We start from the raw sequence: 19,979 nt of genomic DNA, 5'->3' as shown, positions 1-19,979 counted from the left end.
TAGTAGACAAAAGACAGAGAAAATGTACTAACCAGTTGCAAATAGTAAATGAAAAATTAATTTACTCTCCTACTTCACACTGGGCACGTAACAAAACTTTAAGTTGAGAGTAAAAATCGAAAAGCATTCCTTCATGTTACTTTTATGTAAATGTGTGGATACTTACTGTAAAGAGAAGATTACTGCAAAACCAGAGAGGATAATCATCGGAAGGAGACAGTATCCAAGAACACTGGACACACAGCCAAACGAAACGCCAGTCATGCTCATTAAATTCAGTAGGCAGAAGATTCCCAGGCAGCCAATGGCACTGATCCCGTAAACATAACCAAACTGAATTTTACCAGCCTACGGACAAAAACAGGGGAAACGTGTTAATGAAAAGAACGTTAGTAGTAAATGTGTGACAGAGCAAGTTACGACTTCTATAGCTCAGCTGTAATTACGAGTTCACATACTTACAAATGCTTGAGTAAATTCCGAGCACTAGCCTGTTTATTCAGCAACCTGCTGCAGGATGGAAACCAAAGGACAAAACTCACCATAGAGGCTGGAATAGTGTAGTTCAACTCTAGAGACAACAACAAGGGGCGGGGTAGTCTCCGTAGATTCAAGTGACGAGGGTGACAATCAAGCATTATAGTGATTTAATTATTGAAGACAGTTTTGATAATTTAGCCTATTTGTGGGCTCTACTCCAGCTTCCACATTCAATGCAACATGAATTGAATACAGAAATTTTTATATTTAGAGGGGATGGGTACCAGGATGCAGTGAAGTATGGAGAACGGAGTGAGATACAAAACCAGCAAAAATGTTTTAGAGACTTGGCTCTACGTGTTCCCATCAAGGTATGTGCCAGGGGCAGATCAGCCCAGCACCATGTGACTCTGGGCAATAGCTTTCTTAAACTTCCCGACGGCCCCAACGTCTTGATACGAGCGCCTTGACACCTTCGGGTAATTGTTCGCGCTTTACAAATACGGACATTTACATGTATTATTATTAATATGGTAGCTGTAGTTAATTGTGCCCTCGTAAAATAACGTTTACGTTTTTCTACTTGATCATATAAATAAACCCTGTTTTTATATTTGATGTTTTTTTTTACATTTTTAAAAATTGATGTTTTAACTAGCACGACAGCACCTAACAGTTTAGTTGTCTGCAGAAGGAACAACAAGGGCCCCAGGTTGCAATGTTCACTGCCCGAAACGACAACTGGAAAATGTAACGTTTTACTTTCATCTAGAATTCCCCGGCATCGGTGTTAAAGTTAGGCGACAGCTCCACCAAGTGGTTAACTGTTAACTAAGACGTCATTAATTTTTGTTTCAATTATTCTTGACCATGTATTGTGAGATCTTTACTCAAATTTGATCTTGTACATTTCATATCTATTTTATGTGCATTTCTTCCCTTCCCCTTCATTTACAACGTGGGTATCAACTTTATTGCATCCGTATATCTGTATTTCCTTCAACCTAAAAAAGTTCTTCTAAACAAAAAAAAGTAATTTCCAAAGGCAAAAGTGAGTGAAAGCAGGCTTGTTAGTATGAATTGTGGTGCATCCTCCAGTACTGAGAGTTCAATGCATCAATTTAGGACGGTTACAAAGAGTCACTGCAACGAAATTACTGCCACAGATAGCACTAATTGTAACAAGGCGAGTGCTCGGTTTCAGTGACATGGTTAAAGTTAGTGTTATACTCAATGCTATAGTTAGGGAAGATTCAATGGCAGGACCGGAGGCTTCTGATTATGCTTTCTCATTTCTTTACTGCACAAACAGCAGCCAATGAAAATAAAGTACAATGATAAAAAACAACATTTCCCATGAGGCTTTGAACCACGCCTCTCATAACAATAGCCAATCACAATAGTACAAAGCATATAAAGTACAGAGACACTAAATTGGCCTCCTCTTTCTTTGCTGCTCCGCAGCCCAGATAAGTGCTCTTAATCTTTGTTACTCTTACTACTGCAGGTGCTAGTAGCATATGTTGTTTTTGCCGCCTTTGGCGGATATTTATATTTGATTATCATTATTGATATTGTATGTGGATTTTACATTGTATTTCTATCCTTGTGTATGGACGCATGCATATTCCGCTAAGTGGTTCCAGATTCCACGACAACTTGGTTTTTCTTTCCCTCCCGACTCCGGGGCTGGGCCTCTCCGGCCCACTCTGTGTTCCCTTATTAGTTTTTGGAGCGCGTGTTACGCCAGTAGGCCCCGTTCTCTCCCTATTCGCTGCTTGGCCCGCGACCGCCTGAAGAGTGGTCCTCGGTTACGAGGGACTTGGCCCCCCCCCCCTCGGGGAAGGAGGCGCCTGCGGAGCCCTTTGGGGCCCAACGTACGCCTTCAGGGAACGTGCGCGCGTCCGTTTACGCACGCGGTCCCCCTTCAGTGCCTACACGACGCTCTGCCCCAAGCTGAAGTGGGGTATCACGCAGTTGGCCAGGAGCTGAGGGGCCGTTTTTCTGATACCAAGCAGCAGTTTTCAGTTCATATCGGAGGCTCGAGATTTGAGTCTTGCTTCACAGCGACTGTCGAAGCAAGTCGAAATTATTCCCTCCAACGGTCCAAGAATTGGACTTTTGACAGACTTTGTTTCAGTATTTCCAGCTCCTGCGCCTGGCAGTTCCCCGGACTGACGCCCTTTTCCTGGGCTAGACACTTCGCTTCCCTCTGGGGATTTGAGCGGAATCTAGAGATTCTTTCGATCATGGCAGAGACGGAATTCTGCGAAGAGGAGGGCACTGCGTGTGGTTATCAGGGCAATGAGGAGTACTACGAGGAAGAGTCCATGGAGGACCTCATTGATAAGAAACTGGACGCTAAGCTTGATAAGGCCCTCTCCTCAGCCCTGCTCCTGCTCGCCAAGAAACTAGAGCTTTTGGTCCCTGGGAAGCCCCTTGCTCTCCCTAATCAGGATCGGATCCGCTTCCCCCCCCCCCCCCCCCCCAAGGAAATGGCTTTAGACTCCACCTGGCCCCATTCCCAATCCTACGACAAGATTTATAATTCCAAGGAGTCAGCAGGCGACAAGACCTTGCCGTCCCGCCCCACCCCTCCCCCCCCCCCTCAGACTACCACCACGGACACTGGCACTGATACGGACTCTTCTGACGCTGCTCCGCGCAAGCGCACCGAGAAACGGAAGCATGCTTCACCTGTCCACCCCTCCCCCTTCTCCTTCTCCTTTGACCCTTCCGACATTGTTCATCCAAGATCCTCGGATTGGGTTCCCCCCCTGCAGTGGTGGAGTACCTGCAGACTCACCTCCGTAAGAGCTTCGACAAAGAGGTGAGGACCCGCCTTAAATCCGAATGTCCCCGACCTGACCTGGCCCACAAGGTAGTTGTTACCCCAGACATTGACACTTCCATGACGACTTTTCTTAAAAAGTATAAGAAAGACCCCAAAAAAGGCATTGATCGCGCGCTCAGAGCGTGCCAGGATAAGGTCCTTGACCCGTCGGGGCCGTTGGCCAAAATATTGGAATTGGCCCTCCAGGCCCAAGAAACGGGGGATGCCATCCTCCCTGAAGTCCTAGCGGGCAGGGCGCAACGGGCCATTTGCATGCTGGGGAATGCCAATTGTGCACTAGCCTCCAAAAGGCGGAAATCAGTCTTGCTCCGGATTGATCCTCAGCTGGTCGAGTTGGCTTCATCGGAGCCGGGTCCTCTGGCGCAAGGACAGCTGTTTGGCAACAGCTTTGTGAAGGATATCGCTAAATTTGTCAGCACATTCGCCTCCCTGGACAAATCCCAAGCCTCCTTAAAGAGAGTCTTACACCAGGTATCTAATAGGGCCGGCCGTGGCAGAGGACGCTCGACCGGCCGCTATTCCAACACCAGTCCTCAACGAGGATACGCCCCTAGACGTGGCAGAGGGTACACGCAAGAACCGGACCAGGCCGGTTTCTATCCTTCCAGATCCCGCGGTTTCAGAGGCCGCTATAATCGGGGTGTCAACAGGGGCTACAAGAACTTCGACAACCAATCATCTGGTAAGTCCTATATGTCCCTTGGCCCCTTTAGGGGGCAGGTTGCGCAATTTTGTGACGAATTGGACAAGTCTCACTTCAGATGCTTGGGTCCTACAGACCATCCAAGGTTACCAGATAGAGATGTTAGAATGTCCCGTTCAACCCTTCCCTCCCAGTCCTCTCCTTTTTTCCCCGTCTAGAACAGAGTTTTATCGACTCAGAACTCGAAGAGCTTTTAACCAAAAAGGCCATTGCCGTAGGACCCTTAATTCCCGAAGGGTTTTGCAGCAACGTCTTCCTGGTTCAAAAGAAAGGTGGCGGTCAACGCCTGGTTTTGAATTTGGGAGACTTCAATCCCTTTGTTACCTATCGACACTTCAAGATGGAGGGTATCCATCTGTTACGAGATCTTCTGTTGGAAAACGACTGGATGGTCCGTCTGGATCTGAAAGACGCCTATCTAACAGTCCCCATCTGCCCCTCTCATCAAACATTCTTGCAGTTTCCTTGGAAAGGGCAGTGGTACCGGTACAAAGTGCTCCCTTTTGGCCTGTCATCAGCCCCTTGGGTTTTCACCAAACTCCTCAAGCCGGTGATCTCTCGCCTCCGAGAGATGGGAGTGCGGCTCATCGTCTACCTAGACGACATGCTCATTCTAGCCCAGGATCGGTCCCTCCTTCTCTCCCATCTGGAGTGGACGACGTCCCTCCTTCAGAATCTGGGGTTCGTCATCAACATCAAGGAATCGGTGATGATTCCGAACCAACAGATGGAGTTCTTAGGTTTCCTGATAGACTCTGTGTCCGCTCAACTCCTTTTTCCTCTTCCCAAAATCAGATCCATAAAAAGGGAAATAGTCTCTACCTTAGCCAAGGAGAAGATCTCCTTACGGGTGCTGGCGAGGATTGTGGGCCTCCTGGCCTCGTCTATCCAAGCCATTTTTCCGGGCCCCCTGCATTACAGAGCCCTGCAGAGACTAAAGATCTTTTATCTACAGAGGAAATTTCACTACGATCACCTCATTCCTCTTTCCCCCGAAGCCTGAGAGGAGCTTCAATGGTGGCTGGATCACATGTCAGCCTGGAATGGCCGTGCGATCTTCGGCGCAGCCCCAGACGTGGTCATAGAATCGGATGCCAGTCAATGGGGCTGGGGCGCTCGATGTGGGGAGTTTACCACAGGAGGTCGGTGGTCAGCAGACGAACTATCTCTTCACAAACTGCCTGGAGTTGCTGGCAGGGTCCTTTGCCATCAGGTCTGTCTCTCCGCTGAAGAGCAATTGTTGTATACTCCTGCGTATGGACAATGTGTCAGCGGTGAGATACATCAATCGGTTAGGAGGGACGAGGTCCCGTATGTTGGTTCATATTGCGAAGGAATTCTGGCACTTTTGCCTGGATCGCAAGATCTCTGTAGTGGCAGAATACCTTCCGGGGAAGCTCAATCAGGTAGCGGACTGGAACTCCCATTTCCTTCGAGACTTCAGTGACTGGAGGCTGCATCCGGCGCCGTTTGCTCAGATTATGACTATGCGAGGCCCGTGTCAGATGGACCTGTTTGCCGCTCGCCTCAATGCCCATCTTCCCCTCTTTTACAGTTGGAGACCGGATCCGATGGCGATGGGAACGGACACGCTCCTTCACCATTTGGGGCACCGGAGGAATTATGCTTTTCCTCCGTTTGCAATGATCCCGAGGGTGGCGGCCCTGGTGCGCCGTCAGAGAGGGACAGTAGTGTTGGTGACTCCTTGTTGGTCGACTCAGTCGTGGTTTCCCACGCTACTGGAGTTGTCTGTAGACCTTCCCTTCCGGCTCCCAGTGTTCCAGACGCTTCTGCAGGACCCAGTGGGCGCTTGTCACCCCCTAGTCCTGCAGAACCAGTTGACCTTATTGGTGTGGACGCTCTCCGGAGACATGAATGCCTTGCAGGCCTTTCACGAGAAGCTTCCAGTTTTATGCAACAAGCTTGGGCTCCTTCCACCAGGAAACAATACTCGGCATCTTGGAAGAAGTGGGTGGGTTGGTGCCTTCCAAAACAGGTGGATCCCGTGGGATCAAATGTGACTGATGTGTTGAATTTTCTGTCTGAATGTGCCGCTTCAGGGCTCGCTTACAGGTCAGTTAACAATTTCAGGTCGGCGATCTCTGCCGGACACGATCACATCGACGGTAAGCCTGTGGGGATGCATCCCTTAGTTTGTAAGTTGCTCAAAGGTGTGCGTGTGGCGAACCCTCCTCGACCCAGGTATTCCACACTTTGGGATGTGACTAAAGTTCTTTCACTGTTGGAATCCTGGCCCGATAATGGGGATTTATCCTTGAACCAGCTCTCTGCCAAGCTTACTATGTTGCTGTGTCTCATATCATGTGGCAGAGTTTCCGATGTTAGAGCTTTAGATTTAGCTGGTAGAATGTTTTCTCCTCAAGGTGCCTCCTTTGTTATCACTCGACGGACTAAGACCATGTCACGCTCAGTGGAGTATCCTGCTTTTCCGCATAATAACAAACTGTGTGTGTTGCAATGTCTCAAATGTTATGAAGAACGTATTAGGGCACACAGGGCTGATCCTTTAGGCCAGTTATTGATCTCTGTTCAGAAGCCCTTGAAGACAGTTGCTGCGGCTACTTTAGCCAGATGGGTTAGATGGATTATGTCAGAAGCTGGCATCGATATATCTGCGTATGGTGCTCATTCTGCGAGAGGTGCGATGGCTTCTAAAGCCTACTTACTTGGTTCTCGTTTAGAGGACATCCTAAAGGCAGCTGATTGGTCTTCAGATTCAGTGTTTAAAGTGTTTTAATATAAACCTATTCCTCAGGTTTCTGATGCTGTGATTGATGAGCTTTGAACCAGCATAATCAGAAGCCTCCGGTCCTGCCATAGAATACAAAATTTTCTAGCTATTGCGACAAGAATTTTAGATTCTATTAAGGACACGGAGGCGAGGATTATCCCACCCGTTGGGACAGTTAGATAATTGTGAAGTTGTTTGAAATGATGTTGTTTAACAACTTTTACCCGCCCTATGAGAATTTAGTTGGTGATCCTCTTTTTCTCAAACTTCTTTTTTCCGTTTCAGGAAACCATTCCAACAAGAGTTAAGTGCCTTCCTTGGATTGTATCGCTGACCCTTCCTGGCGGAGGATGTTCTTCGTGGGTCTGGATTATTCTCCGTTGAGAATTCTTAAAGGAACTGTTCTCTCCGTTGAGAGTTAAAAAGACTTGTTCACTATACTATGACTGTTCGCGCAAAGAAAGAGGAGGCCAATTTAGTGTCTCTGTACTTTATATGCTTTGTACTATTGTAATTGGCTATTGTTATGAGAGGCGTGGTTCAAAGCCTCATGGGAAATGTTGTTTTTTATCATTGTACTTTATTTCCATTGGCTGCCGTTTGTGCAGTAAAGAAATGAGAAAGCATAATCCTCGCCTCCGTGTCCTTAATAGAATCTAAAATTCTTGTCGCGATAGCTAGAAAATTTTGTATTACCGGTAGTCTTAGTCTTATAATTAGGGCTAGACTTTGGGTTGCGATAAGGTTTAGAGTTAGACTTGGGGTAAGGGCTGCACTCTCTCTCTTGTTCTTTCCTCATTATATAGTGCAGCATTCCCAGAAGTGGTATTCTCTGTAGCAGTAATTAGAGATGGTGGCATCTCAAAATATTTGTACTCTATGCACTGACATACAATCTATTTTTGAAGGCAATAACTGCTATTGCTCAGAATGGTAAAATTTAATTTAAATTTCGTGTGATCTGCATGGTCTTCGTTTAAGTGTGCATCACTAGTGCTAATGCAGCCCGTCAATCTTCAGTAAAGTAGCTGTGTCCACATCATCACCAGATTCCCTTTGATGGCGGTCTCCGATCGCAAATCCAAAGCAGACTAGGCTAACAGTCAGAGAAGCCATCACAAGAAGTCTAGTTATGTTGGGAGATGGTTGTATTTAAGAAAGTCTGATAGGCTGTGGCATTATTATAGATGTGTAATAAAAACAAGACCATGCGTAAAGACGAAAATAGATGTTATTCTAAAAGATATTTGAAAAATGTAATTAAAAGGTTCGGAATCAATTTCTGATAAAATGAGAAACAAGCATTTACAATGCAATGGTCTCGGCATTGTTAAAGTTAGAGCTATTGGCATTGCTCATGACATTTTTATTTATGTTTTTGTTTTTAAAACATAAATAAATGGCATTGTCATTTACAATGCCAATAGCTTAATCTCTCGCAAATGCGAGACCTATTGCATTTGCACCCACACACAGAGCCACACACACAAAGCCACCCACACACACATACCGAGCCACCCACACAGAGCCACCCACACAGTCATTCACATAGAGCCACCCTCACACACATACAGAGCCACCCACAGTCATTCACATAGAGCCACCCACACACACAGAGCCACCCACAATCATTCACATAGAGCCACCCACACACACAGAGCCACCCACACAGAGTCCTTCACATAGAGCCACCTACACACACACAGCCACCCACACAGAGCCACCTACACACACAGAGCCACCCTCACACAGACAGAGCCACCCACACATAGAGCCACCTACAAAAAAAAAGCTACCCACACAGAGCCACACACACACAGAGCCACACACACACACACACACAGAGCCACACACATACAGAGCCACACACATACAGAGCCACACACATACAGAGCCACACACACACAGAGCCACACACACACACACACACACAGCCACACACCCACACAGACAGAGCCATACACACACACACACACACACACACACACACACAGAGAGCCACACACACACACAGACAGACACAGAGCCACACACAGACAGACACAGAGCCACTGGGGTACAAAGATGGCAGCTGCTGCTGGGTGCGACAGGCTGGGGACAGCAACTGCTGGTTCAGAGGCTAGAGGGCGGCTCCTCATTGATTCTCAGAATTGGTGTTCAAGAAAGCGCTGCAGAGGGTCAATCACAGTCCTGTCTGATGTTTAATTTATTTATGTGTTTAATTTTGTGGGGAGCTGGGGAGACACTTGATTTGTTCTAAAGCCTCAGCTGCCTGTTTTATGGGGGGGGGGGGGGGGGGGGGGGTGCCCTAAAAACTGAAGTTTCAATCCTGAGACAGTACTTGTGATGTCCCTTTGGTGCTGCAGAAGATTTATCTGGCCTCAATGGGGATAGGATGCATTCATGCTGCAAGGGTGTGCCGTAGAACAAATGTGTGCGTTGGATCCAGATGTTCGTAAACGTCACCTTGACAGCAAACAAAGCAGGCCTTACGAAAAAAATTTTGGGGGGGGGACAACGCTTAGCTATCACAATGTGTAAACGGTATTTGATTGAATTTGACTGCATTCACCTTATAATCATTGCCCTCAGAAAAAATACCCCTTTCATTAACTAGGTTTTACAAGTCAAACCATTTGAAAAATACATGTAAACACGTTCCTGATAATCCATATTTCGGATTAAATGCATTCCAGCACTCCCTACCCTTTGCAGGTCCCTGCTCCAGGAAAAGCCGGGCGGTGGCAAAGCTATTGCATTTATGCGAATGTTATGTCTTCCACGTGGTGTGTGACAGATAACGTATCTGTGGTGTTGTGGTAAAGGGTAAGAGGAGGCGGGTCATCGGACAGCTGGAATGTTGTGCTGTGGTGAACCTTCAACAACACATTCCCAGCTGCTCATAGGAGTATGCGACCACGCAGAGTGCAGAGTGACGCACATTACTATAATTGGCAATAGCCCGAAATCTTGCAATCCCAACTGCGATCCAGAAAAACTCCAAATGAATAGCTAATTCTGCGCACTATAATTGGAATGGCATTTTTTAATAAACTTGTTGATCATGCTGTGGTGCCGTCACGTGACCACAGGCTTCATTGGGGGCACGATGGCATGATTTTGTAACCTCACAAAGGCGCCCATCAATGTTTTTGTTGTGCCAAGCGCTGGCTTTTTATCTGCGTAAATTGGGCGACTATCTGTTGGTACAAGCAAGTCAGACTCGGGCAAACGCTACTGAAAGAGCACATAACAACTAAAGGCACCAGAAACAGTCTGCCTCTGTGGCTCATTTTGCTCGTGGGTAAACGCTGCACGGCGTGACTTTTTGTTTACTCTTGGTGTAATCAATTTTAAGCTCCACGTTTGGGAAACCAACTCTTATAGAGCGTGTCTTATTTCAACAAGCTGGTATTCATGGCCAAGCGCAGAAAAACATTTACTGGAGTTAGCATAAGTTTTTTACCTCCATACCACCTCCCTTCGTAGCGGGTTTTCTGTGTGTATTAACCTGAGCACTATTACGATTTCTAATGCTACATCTGCCAAGCCCTGCCAGTCACGTACGGCGCGGGGGTGGGTTGGAGGGCAGGACAGCAAGCACGAACAACGAGATGGGGGCAGGACAGCAAGCTCTCACCTGAGGATGACTTCTTCCGGCGGCGGCCGGGGTAAAGGGCAAAACAAAAGCGCCGCCCAAAAAAAAAAGGTAAACGCCCACCTCCGAATGACGAACAAAAAGGGGCGGGGCTTAAAAAAAGCAAGCAACGCCCACAAATCTGCTCCAGCCCCGAGTGACACACATCTCTTCCAATGGTTAGCCTCCATTTACGAAGCTAGCCAATTGAAGAGTGTGGCGGGTTAAAGCCCCACTGTAGAAGTCATAAAGTCTTCGGCTCTGCCCACTGCTTCGCAGTGCGACGGTAGCCTCGACCTAAAAAAGAAGCAAATCATGCTCTGCGAAGACTGCAAATCACAATCACCATTGACATCTGTGAACCTTTGGTACTTTTTTGCGATTGTCAACAGTTTTCAAAGAATTCTGTCCTGGTGAAGGAGACTCATAGAAAAAAAGGAGGCCCAAAACGTTTTCTTCCGTGTCAAACGGGTTGTGTATTATTGATGTTCAACAGAAGAGGATGATTAACTAGGCACTTTATAGAGCTTAATGAGATGGTGAGGGTATTAACTCCAGTACCAACATTATGCCTTTTGGCACATTTGGAGAATGTGGATAATATGATGATTTGTGAAGAAATATTCATTTTTCACTGGACTTAGGTAGTACCTAAACAGTTAATTTTGATGTGAAAAGAATTCGGATGTTATTCTTTTTTGTTGCCAAGTGCCTCTGTATGTAACAAACATGAGATACATTTGGCCTCCACAATGATAATCGGCTTAAATACATCAACCCATATTAATGAATAATGTTCTTATTCTGTGCTACTGCTGTGGAAGAGGTGCAGTAGGTACTGGGATTGCAGGCTTGCAAGCAAATCAGATAGAGATAGCACTGTGTAGTAAGTAGTACAGTGCAAGATATTTGGCCGCGTGGGGCTACCATTGCTCTAACACTGTGGTCTGCCCCATTCTGAATCAAAGTTGATAATCCCGAGTAAGCAGACACCAGTCTGCAACCTTTGACCATAAAGTTGAGAGCTACGTTCATTTTTAGAGAGCGATACCATCAAATTCTAAAGCTTGAGACAAGCATATTTTGCACAATCACAGTAATGCAGGTTCTCAAACACTTGGACACAACACAGTTCATTTTTCTGGTAGGCCACCGAAAATCTGCATGTGCGAATACCATTGGATTTTCTTTCTTACGGATTGTGTTCAGTAATCACGATTTTTAGAATCGTAAACAGTCAAAGCTTTGCAAACTCAAAATAAATTAACCCAGTTTTCAATGTGTGCTCTGAGCCTCCATTTCACAGTGTTGCGTTCGCAAGCAACAGTATATGCAAGAATACATTAAGTAAATGATGTACTAGTAACTGCTTTGTTATTGTGATATTTCTAAGATTCCTTTAATTAATTTAGTGATCACGAAGCGTGTGTAGGGTTTACAGCCAATGGATCTGTTTTTAATCAGAGTATTATACTGAATCACAATTTTAATTGTGCATTATGTCCCTTTTTATGGTCCGGCTTGACACCGTAGCTGTTGCCAGACAATTATGTGAGCATCACTAAAGGGGGTTTTGGCGCCACCCACATGTTGGGATACAGTACATATTTATCCATCTGTCTGATCTTGAACTTTTAAGGGCACGTCCATAACATTGCAATGCTAATAAAGTGTCTTAGATAACTAGATAATTTTTTGTGTTTTCTCTGGAAGCAGCACAGATGGGAGGAGGGCAGTTTTGAACCTAGATAGATGTTGAAGTCTGGCTTGCAGGTTAATACATCCATCAACAATACTTATTGTAATTGATAATAAATTAAAAACAGTTATGCTGACAAGCCAATAAAAACAACTTGAGGCTGGATTTGTTCACTAGGAAAACATATTTTCGATATTATAGGTCTGATCTATTTATTATGAAAAGTTATGATGAACATTGTAACCCTGATATATTGCTTGTTAAAAGCATACATTAAATCAATATGCATTTAATGGTATATTGTTATTTCTCTGTATTAAAGGCTACAGATAGGTATTTTGCTGCCCGTAATACCAGAGATTACCTTTGTAGGGAACAAGTTTGGTGCTGACAAATCCCTAGGGTTAAATGCACGCTAAGTTTTTGCTAGAATCCCTTAGCTGTCTGCCAGTATCTTGTTATAAAAAAATACATACAGACATATAAATATATCCATACAGAGACATTGAGGGCCTTTGAGTTAGTTCTGTTCTGCCACGGGTCTGTCGTACTACTCTGCACTAGCCAAGGCAGCTTCAGTCCATATCAGTCACTGCCTCTGTGTAAATGACTGTCACTTCTGAACACGTGTTCATTCACCTGAAAATATGTGCGCTTTAGAGGCAGGGCTGGTGGTCGTCACTTAGATTTCAATTTTCAAATTTTATAGTTCCCCTTTAATTTCTTTGCTTCCCCTCTTTTTACTTTAATGTTTCTTAAGAAGATACTACAGCTCTCCAGGCAGTGCTAACCAGTTGCTTGCTTCCTATTCATTTAATCAGCATTCCACCAAATCCCTCGTATTCACACTCTCTAAATTAGGGGCCCAATGTGAAATGCTGTAGTTCACAGTGTATCACTGTGCTAAAATCCCATGAGGGCCAGCAGGTTAATTCTAAATGTGGCGGCCATGCTAGAACTTGAAAACAACAATCCACTATTTACAGTACCTCTGCAAGACGAGCACTCACAGGTATGTTTGGTTTAGTTATTGAAAGGATATGCCCACCATGTTTAGACAGTGACATGTTTTTTATTTTCTACTTGCATTCTTTCAATTTGTTAGGTCGAGTCTAGCAGCAGCGGGCAATCGCGCTGCTCGCTCTGCAAGGCACGCTGTAGTAGAGTATGCTGTGAAAGCCTCGCCTACTCTCTTCTCATATTTTTCATTGGCTGGTGTCATTGTGCTTGGGAAATGCTGGCTTCCGATTGATTATGAGGCCCCACTTTTTGGATCCTCTAATTCACCTACATATATCTACCTGTATCTCCAGCCTCCTCTCATGAACCTACCTCTTGCCAGCACTTTGGAGTCCTACCTTTTTATCATTTACACCCCTCTAGATGCTCTCAAACGTCTACTCTCTCTGCCACCCTCTAGTCTTACTTTTACATCGTTTAAACCCCTTCCAGATGCTCTCTAAACCTCTACTCTCTCTTACTACTCTCTAGTCTTACCTTTATATCTTTTATACCTTTCTAGACACTCTCCATATCTGGACTGTCTCTCCGCCACACTCTAGCATTACTCCTACATTTGTATACCTCTATAGACACTCTAGTCTTAACTTTACATCTTTTATACCTCTCTAGACACTCTTGAAACCTTGACTCTCTCTCCACCACTCTAGTCTTACCTTTACATCTTTATACCTCTCTAAATGTTCACTAAACCTCAACTCTCTCTATGCACTCTGTAGTCTTACCTTTCTAGCCGTAAGGCCATATCCTCTCCCCTTTACCAGATATATTATCAAAGCTATCTCTTGCCCTCATCCTCTCTACTTTTTCTAAACTAGCCTCCTTTCTCAGTCTCTACATCACCCCTTTTTTTTCTCTTCACCTCAACTTTCTACCCTTAACCCCTCTCTACTCTTCTCTATGCCTTACCAATATCCCAGCACAACTTGTCCTTCTATACATCTTCTCATGTTCTTGGTCTGTATGCCTCACTGTTCTTTCTATACTTCTCTAAATATCTGACCTCTTTACCTGTGTCTGTCTCTAGCTGTTTCTAACTCACATCCCTTTCTAGCCTGTCTCACCCATGCTCTACCTCTTACACTGGTGCACACCCTGCTTCTCCCTCTTTTCTCACTACCTTGACTCCATCTGTATTTCTCTACCTCTCTCATAAAACATATGTATCTCTCTAGCTATATTTTACCTGCCTTTTCCTACCGGTTTGTACCTTTCCATTCGACAACCTCATCTTTCTTTCCCTCGGTAATGTCTTGCCCCACCTCACCTTTGTACCTCATATTAAACTCCCTTTACTTCATCCCTCTTGTTATACGGTTGTCTTTTGTGTTTATTTTACCCCTCTGTTCTTAATTTTCCTCAAACCCTCACCACTCCTCTTACTCAGGAAACTTAGAGACCACTGTTTAGCCAAAGAACTGAACACATCAGCAGAAAAGAGGAGGAACACGGCAGGGGAAAAGAACTTCGGAGTATCCAGTCAGCTGGAGTATTCAGTTAAGAGACTCTTTTCAATGTCCTTTTAAAAATAAACATATTTGAAGGCCAAAAAGAGAGCAGCGCATTTGGGTTACTTTACTCTGACTATAGAACAAACACTGAACTGCTACTCTGGAGCAGGGTCATTCTATTTTTCGGTCAAGCCTAGGCAGCACATGTGCCGTTTCTTTGAGACATTCTGTATTCATTCACTGTGTGAGATTGCACTCCACCCATTGCGTTTTTATTCATTACTTCAATTGTCCTTTAAAAATGCTTGCTTGCTAGTGATACACGGGAATCTGAACTTCTCATTAGACTGGGAGGAACACAGACTGCACCTGGGCAAAATCTTTGAGAAATGGCAGAGGGCGGCCTTCCACATCATCAGATGTGAGAATCGAGATAGACGGAGTATAGCCAAGAGTAGACGGTGCACACAAATGATCCTCCATGAGCGAGGGCCACAGCATACTGTGCTTTTTGTTGGTGGCTTTGACATGGAGAGTAAAATGTAATTTGTGTGTGACCACCATGTTGCTCTCACGTTACATGAGCTAACTTGTAACACATACTTTTGATTGTTCGAAGTGCGTCACAAGCTCATTGCGTGGTTCATGCTTTCTCCAGAAGATAGTTGATGATAATCAGACTGTTTTCATTTAATTATTTTAGGTTTTTTTACGCATTAGGTAAACTTAAAGTCATCTTTTCAGGTAGTACCTAAAAAGAGTATAATCCCTCACCTATGTTCTGTTCTAGCTAACTTGTCTCAGACCACATATTTGAGAGTCATTATTGCATTTTTTTGGAACTATATCAAATGTAAAATAATGTGTGTGACATGGAATTTGGTCTATTAAGGCAGAACAATAAACAAATTAAATACACTTTTGAAAAAGCAAACGTCTCTTCTGATGTAAGTGTGTCTGTGAGGGGAGAAGAGAAACGGCATTAGCAAACATCTCACCAGCAATAATGTGGCTCCAAAAGCGAGGCAAAAAACCATAGGTCCAGCTAGGTCGGTCTCATTCATGATGCTTCCATCTGCTACTTTCAAAGGGTGTAACACAGTCAGTGTTTTCTGCCAGATGTGGTCGAAGTTGATCCCAAGCTCTACAGCAGGTTACAAAAGAAAACAAACGTAGAAAATAATTTGGTATTTACCCTGAGTTTTGCATGAATCCTCATTTGTGCTGTTGGTATCAAATGTGTGCTGTTCTAGCTTGCAGTGCAACGAATTTTAAACAGTTCTGTTATATCCTTATTTTATTTTTACAAGACTTTGTAACTCGCTGATAGGTCACTTTTGAGGTGCTATTATTTGCAATAAAAATCTTTTAATTACCACTGCAGATCAAAACCAACAGCCAAAAAATCGTAAATACTGATCAAAGTAGAACAGGCAATGCACTCACTTACTTGATACTCCTTAGCACACGTTTTGTATACACTATTGCAAATATATACATGTGTTTCCACCATACATTTCGCACACAAAATAAATTTTCATTCCTTTTATTCAGGGTTGGTTGTTGTTTATTTCAGGAGACGTCACAGCCGACACGTGTTTCGTCGTTTTGGGGAATGTAACCTCCGACTTTTTCAAGGCTGTTAGAAAAAAGGGTAATGTTGTAATACATTACTTCTGATCTTAACATTTTTTCTTCATCTTTTGTTTATCATCATTTTGTGATTCTTAAATTATAACTGGCGGTGTGATTTACAGTTACAACAGCCTACACTAAGTTTCATACATTATTCACAGCTGACAGATATTGAACCAATACTCTGGTTACTACATGGATGAAGATTTGCTTATACTGACATCATCCCCACAAGAACCCCTTTGAGGGTTGGAATTATCACCTCAAAAAATGTAAGTAATATCCATACCTATAAGAAGGACTGTGTAATTCATGTACATAAACCACTAGCCGGGACGATAAAGAATTGACAATCCTTTCCAATACACTTTTATACAGAACAAACGAAACATTGGAGAATAGGTACCAAGAGCATGGTTCTTAAAATATGCATGAACTCACAAACTTTAAAACACCGATATAATTCACAATTGTCCTTGAGAAATCACTTGCATGCCATCCCTAAAATAACGCTAATATCACGCACACCGGTCTCTCCATTTCTCTTAATGGGCTCATACTCCTTAAGGTGTTAAAAACAAATGATTCCCACAGAATGAAAGTACTCTGTGCATTATCAATACAACTATGTACTAACTGTTGTAACTGTAAATCACACCGCCAGTTATAATTTAAGAATCACAAAATGATGATAAACAAAAGATGAAGAAAAAATGTTAAGATCAGAAGTAATGTATTACAACATTACCCTTTTTTCTAACAGCCTTGAAAAAGTCGGGGGTTACATTCCCCAAAACGACGAAACGCGTGTCGGCTGTGACGTCTCCTGAAATAAACAACAACCAACCCTGAATAAAAGGAATGAAAATGTATTTTGTGTGCGAAATGTATGGTGGAAACACATGTATATATTTGCAATAGTGTATACAAAACGTGTGCAAAGGAGTATCAAGTATCTTGTGGCATCTGCCTAACCAGAAGAGGGAAAGTGGTTCTCTTCTCCTTGTAGCACCGTTGAAACGTTATAAGACTAATTACCTATAACTAGGAAAAGTGTACACTCCTCTGTGGCGCCAATACCTAGCAAAGTTACCACTATCCTAGCAGTAAAACAATGCACTCACTTAGTAGAGTTTTAAATTTCCAAATCTCCATCATGCTTTTCGCCATCACGCCACTACTTGTCCATTACACGCTTAAGAACAAACTCTTCATTCTCATACCCATTACGGCCACTGAAACCATGGCAAACACAAGGTCTCGGAACATGCTCAATTCTGTCAAGATACAGTGGTACCAAGATAAGTGACCGAAAAGTGAGAGAGATTTCAGAGAGCTAGTGGTTAAAGCTTGGAAAAAGGACCTCGAGTCTCATTCTACCCATTAAGCGTGCAGCATCCCATACTAGGGAGCTACTGCAAAGTTTTGTATCAGTCAATATTTTAAAGCCACCCTTATAGTGCTTCCTACGCATGACATGGTTTCTTAACAAGTGTCCTTTTTCTTCTGGCTCCCTCATAATAGTCACGGGCTGCTGTTTCTGGTGAAACCGTGGAAAATCTGAATCAATGATTGTTGGGATCAAATTCAGGATGAGATCTTTCGGAAGTCTTACTTTTCACGAACAAGATCATCAAAGGCTGAACTGCACTTGTTGCCGCGGTAGCGCTGTGCTGATGACGGAGCAGTTCCGTCATGGCCCGCTCGCCGCGCCTGCGCTAGGCGTTCCATTGAGCGTGCGGGGCCATGATGGAACCGCTCCGTCATGAGCACAGCTCAACCGAGGCTGATGGCGGAGCGGTTCCGTCACCAGCATGGGCGTGCCGTGCGGCCGCCCCGCCCCCTTAGCGCTGCGGCGGAATAGCCGCCGCCGCGAAGGTGTTAATCTGTCCTCCTCAACATAACTTCAAAGAAACTGGCAATTGAAACAGAGTTGAAATCCATCGTCTGCATTTGTTGTTTAATCATAGAAGTTATATAACTCAAAAGGAACCAACACCAAATTTCACTAATATACATTCTGCCGAGTAAGGACATGAAAGAAATTCTGCACAAGGTGCCGATCACTGTGGCTTGAAGATTAGCAGCCCAGTTATCGAACACAGTTGAACACGATAACTTTTATAAATCAAGCAATGCAATTTAAGGAATGCACATCTATTTCTAGCTTATGGAGTTAAAATACCCAAGATCACCATACGATCATCTTGTGACTAAAAACAAGGCTTTTTGTCCCATAATGCCTTTCCAGCCATAGTACAAATGTTTTGTTTCATCATTCGACTAATTAGAATTTGTCGTTCCTAGAAAAAAAACGCATCTTATTAACTATTCCCTCGGTTGATGTCTAATAAGACTACACTACTGCTCACTTAACTCTAGAACACAGGCTGGACCGCAGTAAAGTTCTTAACTGTAGACCGAAGGTTGGATAGCACTAAAAGCAAGCTAACTCTAGGCCATGTGTAGGGCCCCACAATATCGCTTGGCTAACTCCAGGCCACTGAGCTGCAATGTAGTCAATTCAATTAACTTTAGGCATTAGTGGAGTTGCAATAATGGCCAGCTACCTCTAGGTCAGTGGCTTTTAATTGTGTTCCAGGGGTCCCTGGAGGTCTGTGAAGCACACTGGGGGGTAAGTGACTGCTTAGAAAATTAAATAATATTAACAGATTAATAAAGTGTGTATAAATATTAAGCAAACTGTTCAACAAAACATTTTAAAACAGTCTATAAATATGAAGTAATTTGAAAATGAAGGTTAAAAATTAAGTTAGTATCCGCAGATTGATTCATGAGAGCAGTGCAAGTACAAACAGAATATTGTATGGACAATCAGTGGCTTCAATTGAATTTAGAAATGCTCGAACCTTTCCATATATTTTTTTTTTGAATATCGGTTTGTCAATTAAATAAAATATGTAATTGTGTGTATCTTTATTTGATGAATGCTTGTTTCTGTATTTTGCATTTGTTGTTTTGAGATTCAATGTATCGAAAATGCTTCGGTTAGGGCCCCCAGCTTCCAGTAGTTACTCAGTGGGGGTTCCCCAGGTTCCACTAATGATTAAGTGGGGGTCTAAGGAAATTTAAAGGTTAAGAAGTACTATTCAGTTAAATCTAAACTATGGGTGACTGAATTAAAAAGTAGGTAACAATAGGTCATGGGCTAGTTATGGAGGTGCCTTTTAAGAGATCCAGTTCTATATTTAACAAAGAGAAAAACTAATTTCATTTCATCACGATTAAGGTGGTCAGAAAGCATAGTATATTCATGCCCAATCATTGTGGTGTACATGTGAAAAAACAAACTGTAAATTCAACAGTAGTAAAGAACTATTTTTATTTTCCAATATTGTTGCACAATAGGAAGATGATAACCTAGTTGCCTCTTTTTCGGGGGATTTGCTTTACTGAAATTAGAATGTGGTTTTAGTAAAAGTTGTTAGTGACAGGCAGTTACGCTATTTCTCTCCGCCTTACAATTCAATTGCAAAAAATGTTTACATTTAACATGGCTAATTCTAACTGTATAGCAAACAATTACCTGATAAATCTACTGGTAGCCGCATTCTTACCCCATTGTCATGCCTGTCTGGCCGCTGGGCAGTTATTCAACCTTTCCGCCACTGCTGCCGCCGGGTAAGAAGCCAGGGTGAAGCCGCAACACGCTGCTGGGGGACTGCAACTGCCAGCAATCCTGGCGCTTGGAAACGTGTTTCTTACAGTGATGCCGGCCCGTGGGACG

At 43.8% G+C, this 19,979-nt stretch overlaps 1 protein-coding gene across 6 annotated transcripts in view; it reads right to left on the bottom strand.

Moving 5' to 3' along the window:
* YIPF5 (Yip1 domain family member 5) overlaps positions 1-19,979 on the bottom strand; it is a 116,543-nt gene that overhangs the window by 21,172 nt on the left and 75,392 nt on the right. For all 6 annotated transcript variants that reach the window (XM_086950662.1, XM_086950663.1, XM_086950664.1 and 3 more), the window contains exons 4-5: positions 15,595-15,740; positions 167-348 (exon numbers count right to left, since the gene is read on the bottom strand). In XM_086950662.1, coding sequence (XP_086806788.1) covers positions 167-348; positions 15,595-15,740 — 328 coding nt within the window. The remainder of the gene's footprint in view (positions 1-166; positions 349-15,594; positions 15,741-19,979) is intronic.

The sequence above is a fragment of the Lissotriton vulgaris genome, unplaced genomic scaffold (genome assembly GCF_964263255.1).
Source record: "Lissotriton vulgaris unplaced genomic scaffold, aLisVul1.2 SCAFFOLD_3111, whole genome shotgun sequence".
NCBI lineage: Eukaryota > Metazoa > Chordata > Amphibia > Caudata > Salamandridae > Lissotriton > Lissotriton vulgaris.
Note: the sequence above shows the minus strand (reverse complement) of the source record. Positions and strands in the feature narration are given on the sequence as shown.